This window comes from Populus euphratica, unplaced genomic scaffold (genome assembly GCF_000495115.2).
Source record: "Populus euphratica unplaced genomic scaffold, PopEup_1.0 scaffold184.1, whole genome shotgun sequence".
NCBI lineage: Eukaryota > Viridiplantae > Streptophyta > Magnoliopsida > Malpighiales > Salicaceae > Populus > Populus euphratica.
This window is the reverse complement of record NW_011500065.1, coordinates 347,148-367,742: the sequence shown is the minus strand read 5'-3', so window position 1 is coordinate 367,742 and position 20,595 is coordinate 347,148. Positions and strand designations below refer to the sequence as shown.

The 20,595-nt window shown below is 29.0% G+C and overlaps 1 protein-coding gene and 1 pseudogene across 2 annotated transcripts; one reads left to right on the top strand and one right to left on the bottom strand.

The window, feature by feature from the left end:
* Positions 1–10,282: 10,282 nt before the first annotated feature.
* On the top strand, positions 10,283–14,227 carry LOC105108230 (transcription factor IIIB). Of its 2 annotated transcripts, XM_011002463.1 has the most exons (4): positions 10,283–10,549; positions 12,130–12,240; positions 13,657–13,797; positions 13,831–14,227. In XM_011002463.1, exons 1-4 carry the CDS (start codon positions 10,433–10,435, stop codon positions 13,921–13,923), a joined length of 462 nt encoding a protein of 153 aa, XP_011000765.1. In that variant the 5' UTR covers positions 10,283–10,432; the 3' UTR covers positions 13,924–14,227. The 2 variants fall into 2 exon arrangements, with proteins under 2 accessions (XP_011000765.1, XP_011000764.1); XM_011002462.1 differs by having other exon boundaries at positions 10,284–10,549; positions 13,657–14,227.
* A 634-nt stretch (positions 14,228–14,861) lies between these two features.
* The window catches only part of LOC105108229 (probable cyclic nucleotide-gated ion channel 20, chloroplastic), a 16,766-nt pseudogene continuing 11,032 nt past the window's right edge, over positions 14,862–20,595 (bottom strand).

Sequence of the window (20,595 nt, the reverse complement as noted above, 5' to 3'; positions counted from 1 at the left end):
TGTTTTTGCTTTTAAATGTTGTAAAAGTGAATTTTTTTTAAAAATATTAAATTAATATTTTTTAAGTATTTTTTAATAGTTTGATGTGTTAATATTAAAAATATAAAATATATAAAAATTCTATTTTAAAAAGTAATTTACATTATAATTCCAAACACTCCTATGCTCAAAGTTTTCTAGGCAGTCAAACATTTTGGCCATCATATAATTCATACACGTGAGATGTTGCTTATTTTTTGCTTATGAATAATTTTTATTATTCGTATTTTTAATTTTTTTTATCAGGAGATGTTGCTTCTGTACTTGAAAAATTCCTCGTGCAAGTACTAAATATATTATAACATTTATATTTAGCATCTATTCCTCCTTAGATCATGTCCTCTATGGAGCATAGGATCTTGTTACAATTGTAATATTATCTATCGAGAATGTCCACCTTTTTTTGGATTTGATTCGACATTTGATAGTAAATTAGAATAATTTTGTTTCTCTTTAGAACATATATAGGATATTGTTGCATGACATGTGCAAATATATAAATAAAGAAAATAAAAAAATTAGCAATGACAAATGCCTAACTTCTGGTCCCTTTTTTTCATGATTTAAACGTGGAACTTTTAGATAATGTTTAAAAAGAGAATGATTGCATTATAGATAATGTTTCCATGTATCATAATATATTTTTTAATTCAAAACAAAAAATATATTATTTACCTTTTAAAAAATAAATAAACTAACAAATTGAAAAAAATTTTCTTTGACGCTAGTTAAATACTAAAATAAAAGGTTATTATTTCAAGTAAAAGCAATAAATAAATATACATATAAATGTTTTAGACCGTCTATTATTTTTATTTTATTTATTTTTATTGCTAATTTTCCTTGCTAGTAATAAAGGATTTTTATTTTTTTTAACATGCCAAACAAATACAACTAATTTATATAAAATATAAGAGAAAAAATTAAAGACAAATTAATTATACTGATTTCTTTGAAGCATTATGAAAGTAAAAAGTAAAAAGATCCATCATTAAATAAAAATACAGTAAAACCAAATAGATTAAAAGATAAGAAAGAGAATATTAATCAATATTTAAATTAAAAAAAATACGTGATTCGCTATAACAAATGACTTGTTACTTATTAAATAGTTTTTTGGTCAACCTTTCACTAATTTTCCTTGCTAGTAATAAAGGATTTTTATTTTTTTTAACATGCCAAACAAATACAACTAATTTATATAAAATATAAGAGAAAAAATTAAAGACAAATTAATTATACTAATTTCTTTGAAGCATTATGAAAGTAAAAAGTAAAAAGATCCATCATTAAATAAAAATACAGTAAAACCAAATAGATTAAAAGATAAGAAAGAGAATATTAATCAAGATTTAAATTAAAAAAAGATATGTGATTCACTGTAACAAATGACTTGTTACTTATTCAATAGTTTTTTGGTCAACCAATCAGAATCAAGATATTTATACCTTCAAAACTTTATAAAAACCTCAATAAATATATTATCAACTCAAAAAATCCTCTAATTACTTCTAAAATTAAAAATTAAATAAAAAATAAAAAAACCTTGCTTTACTTTTCTTAACATGATTATATAAAAACACTACCTTCATTGAACTCATTTTGAGAAGATGAATCTATCAACATAAAAATCAATCTTTTAATAATTAAAATATAATTATTTGAGAATTTTTTTTTTCTAAAAAGTTTAGAAGAATTTTTTCTTTTTTCTTTCATAACACAAAGACTAAAATGTGATGAAAATGATATTTGATATTAAAACATGAATTTTCAAGAAGATAGAGATCAAATAATAAAAATTAAAAATTTAAGGATTAAACTCAAGTTTTCAGAGCCAAAATCTAAATGGAGTATTTTTTGGTTCTTTTTCAAATTTGGAATATATATATATATATATGGTGTAGCCATGCATTCATCTCTCGAGAAGAGAAGATGAGCATTGAATTCATGCGAATGATCTCCAAAGTTGAAGAAAATAACCACAAGCTAGCGTCATTAAATTTGTAGTTTAATATATTATTCTTTTGTTATGATGTATACAGCATTTTTTAAAGAAGTAATAGGACTGATCATCAAGTTTAATTAATTTTTCTATATTTTATTGTTAAAAGAATCAAAATTATTGATCAATATTAATCTCATATCTATCTAACTAAAAACGATTTGAACATAAAAGAATCACGACCGTTGAAGATAATAAATAGCTAACAAATCATTTTAATTATATATGTAAGTATAAGATCTGAATTTATATACATCACATAAAAATATTAAATAATCTAAATCCACGAATAAATAAGAGAGAGAAAGAGAGACGCTCCATCAGAAGAAAAATAATCGGCAATTAAATAGATGAATGGTTTATAAAAAATCTAGTTTTTAAGTTTTTCATGAGTTTGATGAGACTCTAAGCTCTGAGGATGTCGCAATTTGAATATATAAATTATTATAAATTGAGTGATGTAGGGATATTTAGCTCAAATCACCAATTAATTACATATAAAAATAATTATAAGATAGTATTTGGTTATTCTTTGAGATATAAAATAATGAATATAGAGATGACATGTTTTTTTATACTTTCTATTTTGAAAGTGTAAAAATTTACTTCAAATTTATTTCAGAAATAAATTTATTAATATTTTTGTTTTTATCTCTTTAATCAAATATATTTTTATTTTTTCTATGTATACCCTTTTTTATTTTATTTTGAGATTTTAACCAAACATATTTCTCTCTCTATGTGTTTGTATTAATAATATGGTTTTTAAATTGACACAATACAAAATATGTAATATAAATTTAGATCGTAAAAAAAATATTAAAAATAACTATCTTTATAATGATGCTTCTTTGTTGGCCAACACCAGCTCCAATACTCCCTCCAAATGCATGACCATATGTAGTGATAGTTTTAGATTATTTGATGTCTTTTTATCTTGATGAATAATACATTATTTTTAAATATTGTTATACTTTTATAAGTTTTAGATATTATTTATTACATATTATGAATCTGAATAAGTGGATCAATAAGAAATTATAAGCTTTATATATATGAACTGAAATGAATGAATCAAACAATTTAAAGTAAGATTTTTTTTTTTTAAAATCTTGAAGTCTAGTTCCTTGTTATATCATATCTTAGACAAGTTATGAGATTTTTTATAGAAAAATTATAATGTTGTAAATTTATTGAAAAGACTATAGTATTTAGGCACAAGCATATGGTGAATCAAACTTTAGAGTATAGCTTATCACTCTTTCGTAACGATATCCTTACAGAATGAGAATTTTCAAAGACTTATTCCATATAATAGATAATTTTTTATTTGTTAGGAAGGATTTAAGCACAACTATGTTTCTTTCATCCTTGTATTATTGATTGAAGAAAGAATTTATGGATATAATCATTATGGGCTGTTTGCGAGTAAATATAAGGGTATGCAATGAGAAAAATAAGAATTTAAAATTACTATAAAATCATAAAATTGACCATAAAAACATAATTTTACTTGATTTTATCATTTTTTAAAGTTTTTATATGATCTTACATGACAAATATATGTTGGCTTGTAAAATCATACGATTTTATGAGTCAACTCATGATTTTAACAACCTTCATTAATAACATATTAATTTGAAGATCATCTAATGCTCAAATTAGTTGAGGTAGGAGAGAGAAATCTTATAAGACTATATAAAATTTATTTAAAGAGCAATCTTTAGAATTGATGTAAAAGAAAAGGAAAAGGAAAATGTTCATGGAAGGGAGAAAATGACACACTTTGACATCTAAGGCTGTGTATATAACTTTAAATTAATTAATAAGAGCGTGTTTGTATAGGAGTCAAAAGATCAAATCATGTTTATACTTGTTTAGAGTCAGCATGTAACTGAATTCAAAAATATTAAATCTAACAACTCGCTAGATTTACATCCACACGGGCTCAACTCGTAGTCGCATCCAAGAACTTTAGGCCTGCAAACGAGCTAGACTCATGTCTTTTAGATTTAATATTATGTCAAGTTTAAAGATGTTGGGTATGAACATAAACTCTTCTTATCTATCAATGAGTTATCACCTTGTAATTGTACTTTTTGGACAACAATTTAGATGACACAAAAATATTTTTTAAAAATATGTTAATCCATCATCTATCTAAACAAGTATTAAATATGATCTAAAGACTTTACATTAGCTCATGAAATTATGACATGCTATTAATACATTATTATAAATGGCTTAGAGTACATGTTGGTTTCTTAATCAAGGGGGAAAAAAAATAAAATTTCTAGCTTCCCTTTAACAATTTAAAACTTCAGGGTAAAAACTATTAAAATTTATGTTTAATTTGGTCCTTTAATAATAATAATGAGAAACTACTTAGAGTAGCAAGTACAAATAATGGGCGAACCAAACGGCCAATATATAGTGTGACATAACCTCAATATCTCAATTTTGTAATACAAATGATTTTGCATAGAGTAATTAATGTCCAATTAAACACAATTAATCTGCAAATGGAATATAATTATCATTGTTAAGAAAATAAGATAAGGTTCTCATCATCAAACTCAATGATTTTTAAGAAATAACAATAAGAACTAATTAATTTCAGTTTCTAGGAACCGTCATTCAGCAATTAAATCAAAGTGTGCTTTTATTTATAATCATATTATCGGCCCATGCACACGTAATGAATAAATTCATCTGCCAAAAATTCAAATTAATCTCTGCTTAATTACTTAGGATTAAGGACGATTTACAATAAGAAAGCTGTTGTCTTTATCAACCTCTCTGTGCGTGCATTAGTGACCTTTTAATTCCTTCATTTTCCTTGTAGTTTGCTAATCTCGTACTTTAATTTGGGCCTTTTGTTGCAATCCCTTTACTGCTTATTATATTTTATTTTAGCTTATAAAGAAAAAACCATTAAGGTTTCATAATATTAATCTTAAGGTGGCGGTTTGGTACAAAGTCTATAAAAGAATATATAGAAGTAAATTATTATAGGAGTAATATCACTAGAACAGTTTTCAAGAGTATAATAAATATTTTTAAGGATATTTAATGTGTTATTAATAATGTCAAGTCATCAGCTCTATTAATTTTTAGATATTTTTAAATAGAAAAAAAATTGAAATTATGATTTATAAAACAATGTTTCAAAAGTTAATTGAAATTTGACCTGTAAGATTATTTTTGTATATGCAGTCAAGCTTCATATACCAATTATTTTTGAAGTACAAAATAAAAAATAAAAAATTGATTCACTATTAATCCCTTTGGAGAATAAGCATTTTGATATCTAGTTTCTGTTAAAAAATAATATAAATTATATCTTAAAATCTTACATAATAATTTAAGTTATTCTATTGAGATGATTTTTTAATATGATATCGGAGTTTTGATAACCAAACAGTCACGAGTTTGAATTTCATCATCCCTATTTATTTGATAAAAAAATTAAGCACAAAGTAATATAAATCTGTGCAAGTTTCAAGTCTAAAGAAAAAACTTTTATTTAAGGAGGTATGTTAAAAAATAATATAAATTATATTTTAGGACTTTACCTAATAGTTTAAGCTATTTTAAATTAAAATAATTCTTTAATAATTTTTACTATTAAATTAAAATAATTCTTTAATAATTTCTAACATCTTCTCTTAAAAAAATATGGCATCTAGTTTGTCAGGTCTTTACTTAATCTCTTAGCCACAAATTTAAATTAACATATGCAAGCTTTTTGTGATGTTTTCAAATTAATGAAAGAAGATACAGATTCAACCAAAGATATGCATAAAATAATACTCAATCACTTTACAAAAACCCGAGTATTTAATGCAATGAACTAATCCAATATTAACTCGAGCTGAATATGATTAGGATAGGCAATTTTCTTTTCTACAAGCATAATCAAAAAAGTACGTAGAATATAATGACAATCGATACCAAATTAATCCCCATAATTGTTTTTGAGAAATTCTCGAGAACATCCAAAACTTAAATTATCTTGACATAAAACAATTAAGTCCAAAGTCACATGTTCTTTTCACATCTTGTTTTGCAAAATTATCAGTCATATAATTAATCTCACGCAAAACATGACATAAAGATAAAGAGTTTAATTGTAAGAACAAACGAGATGTCAAAATAAAAAATTTATAAAATCTCCAGAGTATAATAGATTGCTCATCATAGAAACATAATCAAATCCAAATTCAAAGAAAAAAAAATCATCTCTATGAGATAATTCTAAAGCTTTGATTATATAAGCACTTACAGCCTCGTTTGTATTCTTAATTCCCTAAATAAGCAGAGAAAAAACCCATTGTAATCACGAAAAACCCCACCAATTTGGTTTCAAATTGTTGCACATGCCCTGGTACATTTGAGAAGTTTTATCATAACCACAACTGGATCATATATATCTTCCATAATTAATGAGCAATACAATGACTGATTGCAACTGATTACAACTGGATCATATATATCTTCCATAATTAATATCATATATATCTACATTGGATTAGACAACTTCTCAAGTATGATTAAGTATGTATTTAGTATTGCAGTGCAGTGTACTTTTCAATTAAATAGATATTAAAATAATATATTACTTTGTAACTTTTTATCTTCGACATCTTCACATCAAATTCATCTAAAAACACATTAAAAAAATATTATTTTAATATTTTTTTAGATGAGAAATAATTTTAAAAAGTAAAAACAAACACTTACTAAATATATAATATTATTAAAACGTGTTGACTTTTTTTAAAAACATTTAGAGAGGGAGACTCAAACTTTTTAATAGTTATGTTACGTGTTAGTATAACATTCAATAGTAACAACCAGAAAATACAGATTTTTTTTGCATTGACATTAAAGATGATAAACCATTTCAATAACTCATCGCAACGTAGTCATAATAGCTAATAAATTAACACTAAGTAGCCTTTAAGCAACGGGGAAGCGGTTGGTGGCTTGTATCTATAGCTCCATTGCTTATTCAATTCTAACGTCATTGAAGGTTCATGGATATCATTTTTACTTGAGATGTAAAGGGAAATATCAAACAAATCTGACATTTTTTTCTTCATTATATACATATTGAAGATCATAGCTTTCATTTTAATTTGTTGAAGAACGGTATATATCTGATAATATAGAACAGTAACCACAACATTGATCGGCAAAACTCGATTTTATTGTATATCCTCATCATTTAAAGAAGGTTTTCGGTTTAATGGATAGACTATACTGCAAATTAAGCTAACTCCTTGGAGGGTTATTAAAATGATCTTCAAAACCCTAAATATAAAACCATGTTCATGTATATTGAACCATATAAATTCGGCCCTTGTTGAAAAACCCAAAATGCTGACTTAAATTCTCTGTACTGTGACGACGGGTGGAGTGACCTAGCCATAGCAAAGTCGATAGAGTTAACCTAACTAGCTACTGGGCATAATGCATTCTAACTATATCACTTAAATACTCTAACAAATTAAATGGTCCATTCATATGGTGTTTTTAATTTGATAATTAATTCCTCACCATCTTTTAGCTATATTAAATTTGATTGCCTTGCCAAATCTTATACATATGGCCTTAACTAAATACACGGCTGGGTGGACAAGCACGAAAAACCGCGTCTGAAACTAAAGTTTTCTCAATTTCCTCACCAGCAGAACGGCCTGAAGTTGCCATTCAATTAATACTGGCATCGATCGACAAGGTAGAAGATTTAACTGTTCATAACAATATGCTCACATGATTCAGAAGATGATGAGCTTTGGTTTTGGTGGTGTTTCTTCACAGCTTCACGTAGTTATAACTACTCCATGCCCATGCATTTACATGCACGAGCTAACAAGATTTGATAGCTTTAAAACATCTGCAATGGCAATATTGTGCCCATCCATTTCCAGGTTCTTTGTATCTTTTCCATAAAGGAAGGGCTTTGCGGGCCAAGCTTATGGAGCCTGCGTCGCTTTGTTCAAGTAAGACTAGTAATTTCTTGAGTCATGTACAATTAAAAAAAAACAACGAAAAAGAAAATAAAATGAGCTTGGTGTTCCAAGATATATATCTACCCTTAAAATAAGAGGGTTTAATGCTACATTAACTTATATGCAATTTAATTTTTTATTTTATTTTCACGTTTACAAAATTCTTCTTTTCATTCTTTGATGGATGAGTGTGCTTCCATTATCTTAAAAATATAAATAATAGTTATTGTTCCAATTAACTACTGATAATTAATAATAAATTCAATTTTTATTATTTTTAATTTTATTGGTCACTATGTATATGAATTTAATTTTAATTTCTTTCTTCATTGAAAAAACTAAATGAAATGGGTGAAAATAAATAGAAATAAAGTAAAAAAGATATATTAGTACAATTAAAGAATTAGGCCGAGCTAGATGCACAAAAACTCTGTGTATCTGAACCTAGTAAGCTTAGTTATGTATTAAAACTATCATATTACTTAAACATTATTTTTTTTTACTCAATAGGGATACTCTTCGTTGAGTTAAAAAGTATTTTTTTTGTTAATTTATATTAAAACTATCATATATGTTATATCTATGATATTAATTTTAAGAAAAATAATTGACCCAGGAGATATTAAAGAATAGAAATAACAAAGGGGTGTCTTGGTAATAGGAGGGGTAAGAAAAAAATAACATGAAAAACTTATTAAACCGATAAAATGAAAAAAATTAAAAATTCAATTCATAAAAAAATTAAAAAAACTAGTTAGAAAAAAATTGGTTTAATTTAAATTTTAAAAAATTGGAACCGATTAAACCGTTCTAATTAACCAAATCAATTCAAACCAATTGATGCTAAAAATAAAAAGGGTATAAATATTGAAAGCTCCTTTCTTGTAACCCTAATATTCAAACCCTCCCCCAAGCTCTCTTCTGTCTTTCAGACGCTCGCACTCTCTGAATCTCTCTATATCTTCCTCTCTCCCAATCTGCCCCGCCCTCCAATCTCTCTGCCTCCTTGAATCTCCCAGTCTCTCTGTCTCTTCAGAAATCAAACCCAGCAGTGATTGATGATGGGTTGATCAATGAGTTTTGTTTATTCTTCAAGTTGGTGATACAGAATTTTCTCTAATTTCGAGGTGTCTGCATGCTGCTTATGCAAAGACTAATTTATGAGCACCTAATTCAACTGTACAAAGGTTGCATATTTTATGTTCTACAAGGTCAAAAAACAAAAAAACAAAAACTCCTTGAATCAGTACTTTTTACTGGCATTGGGGGAGGGTTTTGTTTGCCCTTGAAAGCTAATTATACGACATAAACTGAGGAGAAATCACATGCTTACTGTTTTCTCTGGGTTTTTTTTTTTTCTACAAGGATTTAACAATAAGGGACGATACCTGTTCTTTGCTTTCTGATAAAATTACTTGATGTTGCGGCTGTAGGAGATCACGTGGTAGTTGATTTGAAAGGTTCGGTAACATGAGCTAGCCCTTTCATCGTTGACCAATGGGATGATTGAGAGTTTTAAACGGTTTGTTTTTAAAAGTTTTTTATTTTAAATATGTTAAAATAATTTTTTTTTATTTTTTAAAATTATTTTTAATATTAACATATCTAAATAATCTGAAAATATAAAAAAATTAATTTAAAATAAATAATAAATAATTTTTTCAAAGACATGTTTTTAAAACGCATAATATTTTTTAAATTATTTTTAATATCAGTATCTCAAAATAATTTAAGAATATAAAAAAATAATTTAAATTAAAAATATAAAAAAATTCTAATTTTTTCAAAAACAAAAACAAACAAATTCTAGCTCTTCGCTTAATTGATTCACAGGATTACTCTAAAAAATCCTTTCCTAAGGCACCTGTGCATTTGAGCTAGTGTAATTGAGTTTGATATGAGAGGAGGGAAAGGCATGTCACTATGACCAAATATAATTGATTTAAACCGGTTTTTTAGTGAATTGAAAATAAATGATTCGAACCGATTTAGTTCGGTTTTGATTGTGAAGTTTAAAATAAAAAAGAATTTGTTTTTTTGTTTTTAAGCCAGCAGACTGTTCCTGTAACCCAGATCCAGAAAAAAATAATAACCGGATACATATAAGGCAAAGTATTATCCAGGCCCATTGGTCCCTGAGCTTGATAAATATGGACCCAGCTGTCAATAGTCAATACCCATGGGCCCTGATCATTCATGGAAAAAAGCAAGTGCTTTGTATCCTTCTAACATTACCCAGATCGAAATTAACGGGTTTGAGAAGTGAATCAGAATCTGGAAGTGACTGGCTTTGTATTAATTGATGAACGAGCTGTGATTGTTGCAGATTTGTGATGCAAGTGGAGAGTTTTTAGCTGAATTCTATATAAATAAGATGAAGAAGATGTTGGATTTTGGAAGAAGAGCCCTTTTCTATATCAGGGTTCTTTCGGGTTACGAAGAACGGAAAATCCGAAATCATCGATTACAACTTGAGCAGCGTCTCCGTCAGGTACTAGGTTTCTATAATTTTTTAGATTTATTTCTGTCCTAAACCTTTTATTTTTGCTTAACTGTAGTGAATTCCACCTACTGCAATCCCCATGAGTAGCGTATAATAATAATTGTACTTGCATTTTAAACAACGGTGATTTTTTCAAGCATTTTGATAAAGATGATGGTGTGCAATCTGTTTTAGGGTTGTAAAAGATGCAATATCCTTGCTTGGATGATTCACATATTTCCGGGTGTAGCCTAAAATCGTTGGAAGTGTAGGCTTCAATTGGTGGAATAGTTTTACGGAGATGTATTTGATTGTTAGATGACTGTCTATCATCATGTAATATGTAGTGTTTTTGGTATTTTGCAACATTATGGTGCTAGTTGTAGAGCTGTATGCTGGACCTACAAGAGAATGTCTTGCGCATCTATGGTTATGCTCCAATTCATGTGAAATAATTGTTTGATGATGGTAAAACAAGTGCGGGGGTGTGTGTGGGTGTGTGTGTGATGTTGACAAGCAGGACCTTCAGCATGTTGTATCTCATTACTTGTTTAGTTCGAGAGTAAGCTTGGTTAAGTTTGATACGCTGATAGACTATCCTTTGCACGTCTAAGTTCCTCCTGTTCTTTGCTCAATAAACCTTTTCATTTTGAGGACTTCTAAACCATGGAAATGGTATATTTGTAATACTTTTCCGGTATTGATCTTTCTCCTTGATGTTGTTTTTGGCCTTTATTTTACTTCTTATCATTGTTACCAACAAGATGAATTAAAAGCTTCTACTTTTAGACAGCTTTGTTAGAAATTGATGTTGATGGTGAAACTGAATGGACTAAGTGAGCTTTTATGATAGCTTAGAATAACAACTTAAAACTGAAGACCCCCAGTAGAGTTCAGGTCCTTCTTTATTTTCCTCTAAATCTCTGCTGCTTATTTCTTTGCATTATGTTTGTTTATGATAAATAGAACCTGCATTAGATTGAGGAACTGAGTCACAAGCTGATAGAAAAGGATTTTATATTCTTTTGACGGTAAGGTCTTTCAATTGTATAAGCATCCCCTTACATTGAATTATTGAAACACTTCTATTGCTCCTATAGGCGTGCTTTTGACCTAGACCTGATCTACGAGTAGAAGAGCATTGGAGGAGTTAAATTTTACAAAAGCACAACAAACAGGAGAATTCAACCATGACAACTTTTAGTATGCTTCAATCTATATATGAATGAAGGAAAAGTAATTTAAACTTCTCAATGGTCAATAAAGCTAATGATTTCAACTAAGGCAACTAAATGCAAATCTGAACTCCTGATGTTGTAAGTAGACAATTAAGATCTTCCTTCACAGCAGTATTTTATAATCTGATAATCCTGTTTTAGCAAAGTTTTATTGGTTTGTTTACATCTTGACTCAAATTTCATATATCGTAAACTTCTTTTTAATTATTTTTCTGTTTGCTCTTTTCTATTCTTGCCATTTCACATTTTATCTTTCCGAGTATATGTATATCGTCCTCACCTATCATTCCGAAACCCTGATCATTTGCTTCCACATTATATTCCATCTTAATGAGATCTCTCTCTGTACAGGCACAAGAAAGAAAGGAAGCCTTGAGAAAGATCCCTGAACAGTTCATATTATCAGAGGTTCGTCGTATGGTTGAGGAAATGCAAAATTTGAACAAGAAGATAGATGAAATTGTAAGTAATGAGATTTTAGATACATTTATCTTATTTTACTGAACTGTAGGTTCTTTAGATTATTTTTGTGAATTCTGTATTACAATTTTGCTCTCATTGTCAATGTCATGAACAATCCCACAAACTAGTTGCCTGTATTTTATGTATCTTGAGTTTCCTTATAGAGAAAAAGTTTAAGCTTAAGGCTTGTTGAGAAATTTCCAGGTTTGATCTGCTGCCGGACAATGTATGATATTTATGTGTAGTTCTGTAGTAAGTTTATGCTTATTTATGACTATCTTTACTTGCAATTTATGATTGACCTACATGCTTTTAGGTAAGTGATGATCTCATTTCGGGACGTATCCCTGTGAGAAAACATGAACAGATTGGAGTAATGTGCTAACACGCCTGAACAATGGATAAGTCTTTTCATATAAAACTTGATGTTTTGGACTGCTGGGTTCTTAATTTTGGTGAAGGGAGATTGTGTGTGGATACAACCAATGGCCAAGCATATTGAAAGAGGGACTAGGAATAGGTGTGGGATGAAGTGGGTGATCCTAGTAAGCTGGAATGCATGTGGTAGTTAAGGATGGGAGTGCCTGGTGTGATATGTGTGAAACATTGTCCAATGAAAGACAAGATATGAGTGGGGTGAGGTTTCCAGAAGGGAAGTAGTCAAGGAATGTTGATGGGTGTGATTTGAAAGGAAGAGATTTTTTGTGAAATGTAGCAATGTTGAGCTAGAGGGATAAATTGAGGGTAAAAAGAATCCCTCCCCGTTGCATATGTTTCATACCATTAATATGTACTTCTCCTACTCCTATTCTTTTTCCTAGTTCACATTCTTTTAATTCTTACATTGCTTGTACACAAAAGTACTTCATCTTTCATCTCTTAGATAGTGTTCGGATACTGTCTGGATAAAAGAGACAGAAATAGTGAGGACAAAGAGGACATGTTTCCTGTATTTCTTGTTTTGAAAATATATAAATTCACTCGAATATTTTCTCAAAGACAAATTTATTTTTTATTTCTGTCTATGTTCCTTCAATCAAACATATTTTGTCTCTTTTGTATATATCATTTACGTCCGGAGACACAAACCAAATGCAATCTGCAATCTTAAGGAGTCCTTATTTTTACATCGCCTCAATTCTACTTTTAACATTTTGAGAGGTGTATCTATGGACTTTTATCTCAAAATGAAAGCTAGTTCTTTTTACATATTTAATTTTGCCAGGTCATTTTCCTGATGCTTTTTACATCATGTTGCTTTACAATAATCATTTTCACTGTTGCTTTTGAATGATCATTTTCACTTGTTTGAACCTAAAGTTAAAACTTATGTTTTTGTCCCCTCATCACCCTGCCAGGTGGCGTTTCTTAGTCTGATTCTATCCAAGGTTGGAATAACGTCCTACTGATGTGCAGGAGGCCACATTTGATGATTACTTTAAGCCAATCAATAAGCAAGCTGAGATTATAATGAAGACACAACTTGAAGGAGAGGAGAATTCGATGAAGGATATGATGAAGGCTATGCAAACACGGGCTTTGCTCGAGAAATATGAAGCAGAAAGAAAAGCAAGCGTGAATGATGCAGATGCAGAAAGAAAAGCAAATGTGAATGATGCAGATGCAAATCAAAGTAACCAGGAGACGGAACCCACCACCAAGCAGCACGCACAGATAAGATGACTAGATCTGGTTTTTGTAAATGCGTCTCTCTCCTTCCTTTGGTGACAATTCTTGGATGTGCTCATGAGTTTTGATACAATCACGTAAACCAACTTAAACCACCCTGACAGTCTGAATAATTGAGCCAGCATTTTATGACTTCTAGTTATCCTTATTGTACTCGGAATACATAGCAATGATAGGTGTTGCTACAAGAATGATTGTTTTGATTGATTTGCGTCCCGGGACAAAGGATTACGCCACAAATGATTGCAATGTGATGAATATTATTAGTTATGGACAAAGGGTGTTGCTATGGCCTCTCAAAATTTTACTTTTTATTATTATTGAGCTGATAGAATTGCTCCCATATAGACAAGTAGACTCCGAGGTACTTATTTTAGATTTGATATCTTGATTAAAGCCAAAAACAATTACTTTGCTACTCTGTCTAAGCTAAAGTGAAATAACTACTTAGATTATCCTTTTCTTTTCCATCTAAACACCCACACCAGAGTCTCCGTCAGTTCTTGTCTTTGATTCATCAACATTCTTGCAATTTCCAAATTGATTGTTGTCAATGATAAATCATACCCAGATTTCTTAACCAGGTTTTTCTTTTGTGAAAGTTTTCTTACCAAGTTGTCTTCATGAAAGATAGAGAGCCCAAATCAAAACCTCTGCCTTGTTTGGCTTGAGATTTGTCTAATCATATATGTAATATCGACGATGAGTCAGATTCTCAACAAGCCTTTGTTTTTATTCGAAATGGACTCTTTCAAATTTTTTTTATAAAAAATCTTTGCTTTTGATTTTGTGAGATGTAGACCTGGTTTGGTCAGGTTTTCTCAGCTGCAAGTTACCCGGGTATAGATCAGTCTGTATTAAAATCAATTTAAATTTGAAATTCAATTCAAGTTAAGCATGTTGACTGCAGGTTGAATATGAGGACATCTTGGTACTAGAAAAATAAAATTTTTAATAATATGGTTTCCTAATACATTCATAATTCTGTTCCTATTGTTTCCAAATTCACATGTTGTCTTCAATTTTCATGGAAATTTTCTGCGTTTTTAGTACATCACGAAAATATTTAATTTTATTCTATTATATGCTAACCACACACACACACACACATGTATATATATATATATTAAAAGATACAAGAATATCTAAACCCTCGGGTTTGAAGAATGGTTTGATTGAGAGCTCTTGCTATGCTTCAGACGTTTCTGCCGATATCTCCAGGCAACTAGAATGAGGGTAGCAGCACGGGCTCTCCAGTATGGAGATTGATACCTGTCAGTCAGACAGAGCAAAACAAAGTCTGAATGAACAGCAGAAACCACTTACTGTTTTAAGAGTTCTTTTAGCAACCATTGTTTTAAGAACAAACCTCCCCCCCCTGAAGTCTTCACTCAAAGCAAAATCATATTTATTCAATTTTTTACTTGAAATAAATCTTTGATTATAAGACAAAAGTCATGACAGGTAACTTTAGAATCTAGACTCTAATGCTGTTGGAACTTTAGAACCTTGGCTGATAAGTTAATCTGACAGTAGCATGAAGATACATGATCAAGGCTGTGATTGCAGAACCATAACACCTTCACTGAAAGTTGAAACCAGTACCGTAAGCACTTTCCCTGCTTTAATTTCGTGATTAATTCTTTGATGTTTGATTGACTCTTCTTTACAGGGAAAGGCGGCCTATTTATTTCATTCATGTTCATATATTTTTAAACTACACGCCTTCTTAATAAAGAGGGTGTTTACAAAACCTAAGTTATTAGCCAAATTACAGAAAATACTAAAAGAGAAGACATCAGACTTTTATTATGCCCTAGACATAAAAAACTGTGGATTACAACAATGTAAATATGTTTTTACCCTTGCCAAAAAATCTGAGTAGACCTATATTTGGAGGTACAATTATCTTTTCCAGATGATATCTTCGTTGTTGTAAAATTGATTGGGGATAAAATGATTTGGACATGTTTTTTTGTTACATTATAGTGATTATTTTATCATTAAAAGCCAAAATAAAATAAAATTGAGCTGTAGTTGAGGGGCTGTCTTTTTTAAAAAAATAAAATAAATAAATAAACAGTTAATTTATGGTCATACCCCTAGGGGAGAGAAAAAATTAACATAAGTAAAGGGGCTTCTCTGTCTTTTTATTTTTTTAATAATAAAATAATAAAATTATCCTTGAATTCGTCAAAACTAAGCTTGTTTGGAAAGATGTTTTTGTCCTTTTAATATAGTTTTATTGTAATTCTCAAGTAGAGTCAAGAATAATTAACTATTTTAATATATACAAATTATTATTTGAATCTAGAAGAATAATTAACTATTTTAATATACATAAATTATTATTTAAATTTAAAAGTGGCTTGGCTAATACGTGCCAACAAGTAAGCATTGCATGCACCAAATTACACTGAACACTGTATTTTGGAGCAGGATTCAATATACCTCATCATCCCTATCATGATGATGAGGTACATGCTCGAAGCCGTTATGCAAAGTAGCTATGACCGTAAGTTTTTTTCTCTCTGTCTTGTTCCTCTCTCCTTCTAAAAAATCATATTATTCATTAAAAACAAAGTCCTTATTTTAAGTTAATTTGTTTTTTCAGTGTCTGGCTATTTGTTTGTTAAGTTAAATTAAATTCTTATTTTTTTTATTATAATATATTTGGTCTTAAATCATTTATTTAGTTAATTTATTTTTTTAATTTCATCCATTGACACTTGATTTTTATATCACATTCTTTTAATTACAATGTATTTGATATTGAATCATTTATTAAGTTTTTTTTTCACTTTCATCCCCTTATACTTGATTTTATATTTGATTTGGTCCTTATTTTTTTAATTATAATATATTTAGTGTTGAATTCTTTATTGAATTAATTTATTTTTATTGTGATCCTCATTCTTTTAATTATTATTTTTTAGTTGTTATTATCCATTTTCTTAATTGAAATTCATTCCTTATGATTTGGTTTTATTTTCTTTTTGCATCAAATTTGACTTCTTTTCTTTTCAAGTCTACATTTTCAAACCACTTCTTTTTTAATTTGTTTTTTCAAATTTATTTCTAATTATTTTGATTAGTTGAGAATTTTACATTATTTTTTTTTGTCTTTATTTTTTTTAATTTTTTATTCGATATTTTATTTATTGGGATTTGATCCCCTTATTTTTTCTCATTGTTTCTAAGTCATACCCAAGTCAATATAGGATAATTATTAGGTCATGGGTCTAGTGGGTTAATTCTAGTTAATCCAAGTGGACTAAATTTTTTTATATTTTCATATAGATATTTTATGTAATTACCGAGAGGAGGGGCATTTTGGTAGTTTTTTATATTTTTTTCACAATCTTTCAATGCTTAAAGTTGGAGCGTGCTCAGTATGTCCTAACACATGAATTGTGTCTGTGTCATTTAGGCAACATGTGTGACGCCACCCGGTAGACTTAATTGGCTTTTATTGTCTTTCTAGATACATTACCATGTCCTTTTCTATTTGAAGTGGTGCATGACAGTTTATTGTGGTTTGATTGTTGTCAAGTGTTATTTGATTGTTTTTTCCTTTCTTCTCTCTCCTGACAAGTAATGTACACCATTTTCTTCTTTGATTTTTACTTTTTAATTTCGTTCCTCATTCTATTAATTTTTTTTATTTTGTTCATTTTTCATTTATACAAGTTTTTATTCTTTTTAATTTAGTCCTTCAATTATAATTTCTCATATGTTTGGTTTTTCATTTCAATCCTTATTTTTTAAAATTTCTAATTTTGTCCTTCGCACTTTTGTTAAAGTTTTTTCTTTCAATTTCATCATTCAATCAAATTTTTTGTTTTATTTTTTTCAATTTAACACTACATATTTTGATTTTTTTCTTTTATTAAAGTTATTTTTCATTTCAATTAAACTCTAGTCCCTCTAATTAATGTTTTTTCTCACCCTTGTTTTTTTCAATCCTTTTATGTAATTAATTTGTTTTCTTAGTTTTGTCTTTCAATATTTAATTTGTTAGAAATTCAGCTTCGTACAATCTTATTATTTTGTATTAATTTTTTTAATACTGATTTTATGATTATCTTCAAGTTTTTTCTATGAATTTATCCCAATCTTCTTACTTAGGTTACAATTTTTGCATGCCTTTTTTTTTATACAAGCTTTTTTTAGTTTTGTTTCTATTTTATTTTTCAAGATATTATTCTAATTCAACTATAATTTTTTTATACAAGTGAAATTTATTTTTAAAATAGAAAATATTTATTTTTAAATTATATTGTTTGGCCTTGCTTAATATTTTTTTTATAGTACATGTTTATTCAGTCAATTTCATATGTGTTTATCTTTTAAGTCATTGGTTTTTTAAGGTGTGAATTTATATTTTTATTTATTTAAATAAATAAATTTAGTAAATACAATCGGATACATATTTCATTTTATGTTATGAAATATTTTGATCTTATTTGCAGGTGTTTTCCAATTTACACTTTGAATTTTTTATATAAAAAACACATTAAAACATCTTATATACCCGATATTTTTTTTTATAAAAAAAATTATAACCCATGCTTTGGCTAGTCAAACTCTAAAATAACATCTCTTTTCTCATCCTTGTTTCTAAGTTTGTACACCAATGCATACTAACATGAAATTTCTCCAACAAAATGCATTTTTGTCATAAAGCATCTCTAAGATAAGCTTATCTACATACTCCAAAAAAAAAAAAAAAGGGAAGAAGAAGATATTATCTCTCAAGAGCATGAATAAGCCTCAAAGATGTTATAATCAACATGCATGCGGTGCTTTCCTTGTAACAAAGTCAAGCTGCTAAACTTATTAAACACGTATGCAAAAAATATATGTATAGGCATCGAAATAACCTTATGGCTCCTTGGACGAGTGGATTGCGCCAGTTTCTTGCAAAAACGCTGGTGACTTCTTCAAGGTCTGCGGCACTGAGTGAAAATGCTTCTACATTTGTCATGCACCTTACTGTCCTGCTACTAATCAAACGCTGTCCAGGAGTCTTGATTCTCCTTCCATCTGTGGTAAGAACCAAAATTCCATGCTCATGCTCTAATGGTGTTTACAGACGCCAACTACTGGAAGTTTGGCTTCCGAATAACTTAAAATTGTCTATAAAGAACTAAAATAGAATCCAATTTACCCTTAAGAATCATGATATACCTTTGGACACTGAGCTATGCTCAAGAAACCATGTGAGAAGTTCCTCACCACAAACATTCCCTTCGCATAAGGCTACTACAGTGCCATCATGACCGATGCTTTCCAATTTTCCTCGCACAATAAAAACCATCTTCTCAACCAGTCCACCAACATAAAAAATCTCACTTCCCTTGGTGTATATTTTTTGTTTTAATTTCTCACGGACAGCATCCAAGACATGGTCATCCATCAGGCTAAAAATCCAAACCTACACCATTTTACACAGAAATGCATAGCAGATTAGTCCAAAGTTTATGATTATGAAATCAGAAAGTCTATTTAGACAAAAAAAAAAAAACATCTTGCTCTTTTCTGGAGACAAACTGTTGAGTTTGATTGCAACACTCAACCAAATTAACTTAATAAGTTATCAACACTAAGGATCAGAAGGAGTCAATGAGTATAAAGTGCATATCAAATCAATTTTATTGGCTTGGGATGTTTTATATCTTACTTTCTTGATGAGTGATTGATATTTAAAAGTGTATTTTTATCAAGATTTTATATCATCATTATGCACTTAAAGTATCAATAACTCCTTAACTAAAGCATGTTTTATAATAATATATCTAATAATATAAGATACCTTTAATTTATGGTAAATGTTCATTTTAAATACAGGCCTATCACATAAATGAAAGGAATGATTGATGACTTTAAGAACTTAAAGTGCAAGGATAAAGAGATGGCCAAACTTAGAAAAGAGATGTCGGTGCAATCCAAACCGGAACACTGTTCGGTAAATGGGTCATATCTGGAGCTATATATCTCAGATTTAGGTCCAATTTATATGGATGGAAAGGTAAGACATAGGCCTACAACTTTCATATGGAGCCCAAGATCTAAAAAGGCCATTATCAAGTCCAAATTGTAGAAACAACAAAGAAGCCCGAATCTGTCTTCCAGCCCGAGCACTGTTCGGTATTTTGGCCATATCTGGAGTTCTAGAAGTCCAAATGAGCTGAAGTTTTTACACAAGAAAGCTGAGACAATTGCCTACAACTTTCATGTTTGCAACTGGCTCCAGTTTTGACGTTATCAATGACGTTTTGGGCAGACAAGAGAAGATAAAGATTGTCACCAAGTCAAAAGTTGGCCACCCACTTATCAATTAGTCATCAAATCAATAGTTCCCATTTTTGGCCTATAAAAGGAGGCATTTGCCATGCATTTAGGCATCTTGGTGTTCAGATCAAGATCATGCTCTTCCTTTCTCTCTTTGTATTTTTTATGCTTTGTTTTCATTAATATTAAGTTTATGCCTTTCATTTCCTTTCCTTTACTTAGTTAACTTTTATGTTCTTATTTTGTTTATCTATTTTGCTTTCTTTCATTATGTCTAGCTAAGTTAATTATGTCAAGGTGAAAAGGTTACACTAATGGTGTAAGAATAAGTATAATGTAAACTTAATATGGACTTTAATGTTTGATACTAAC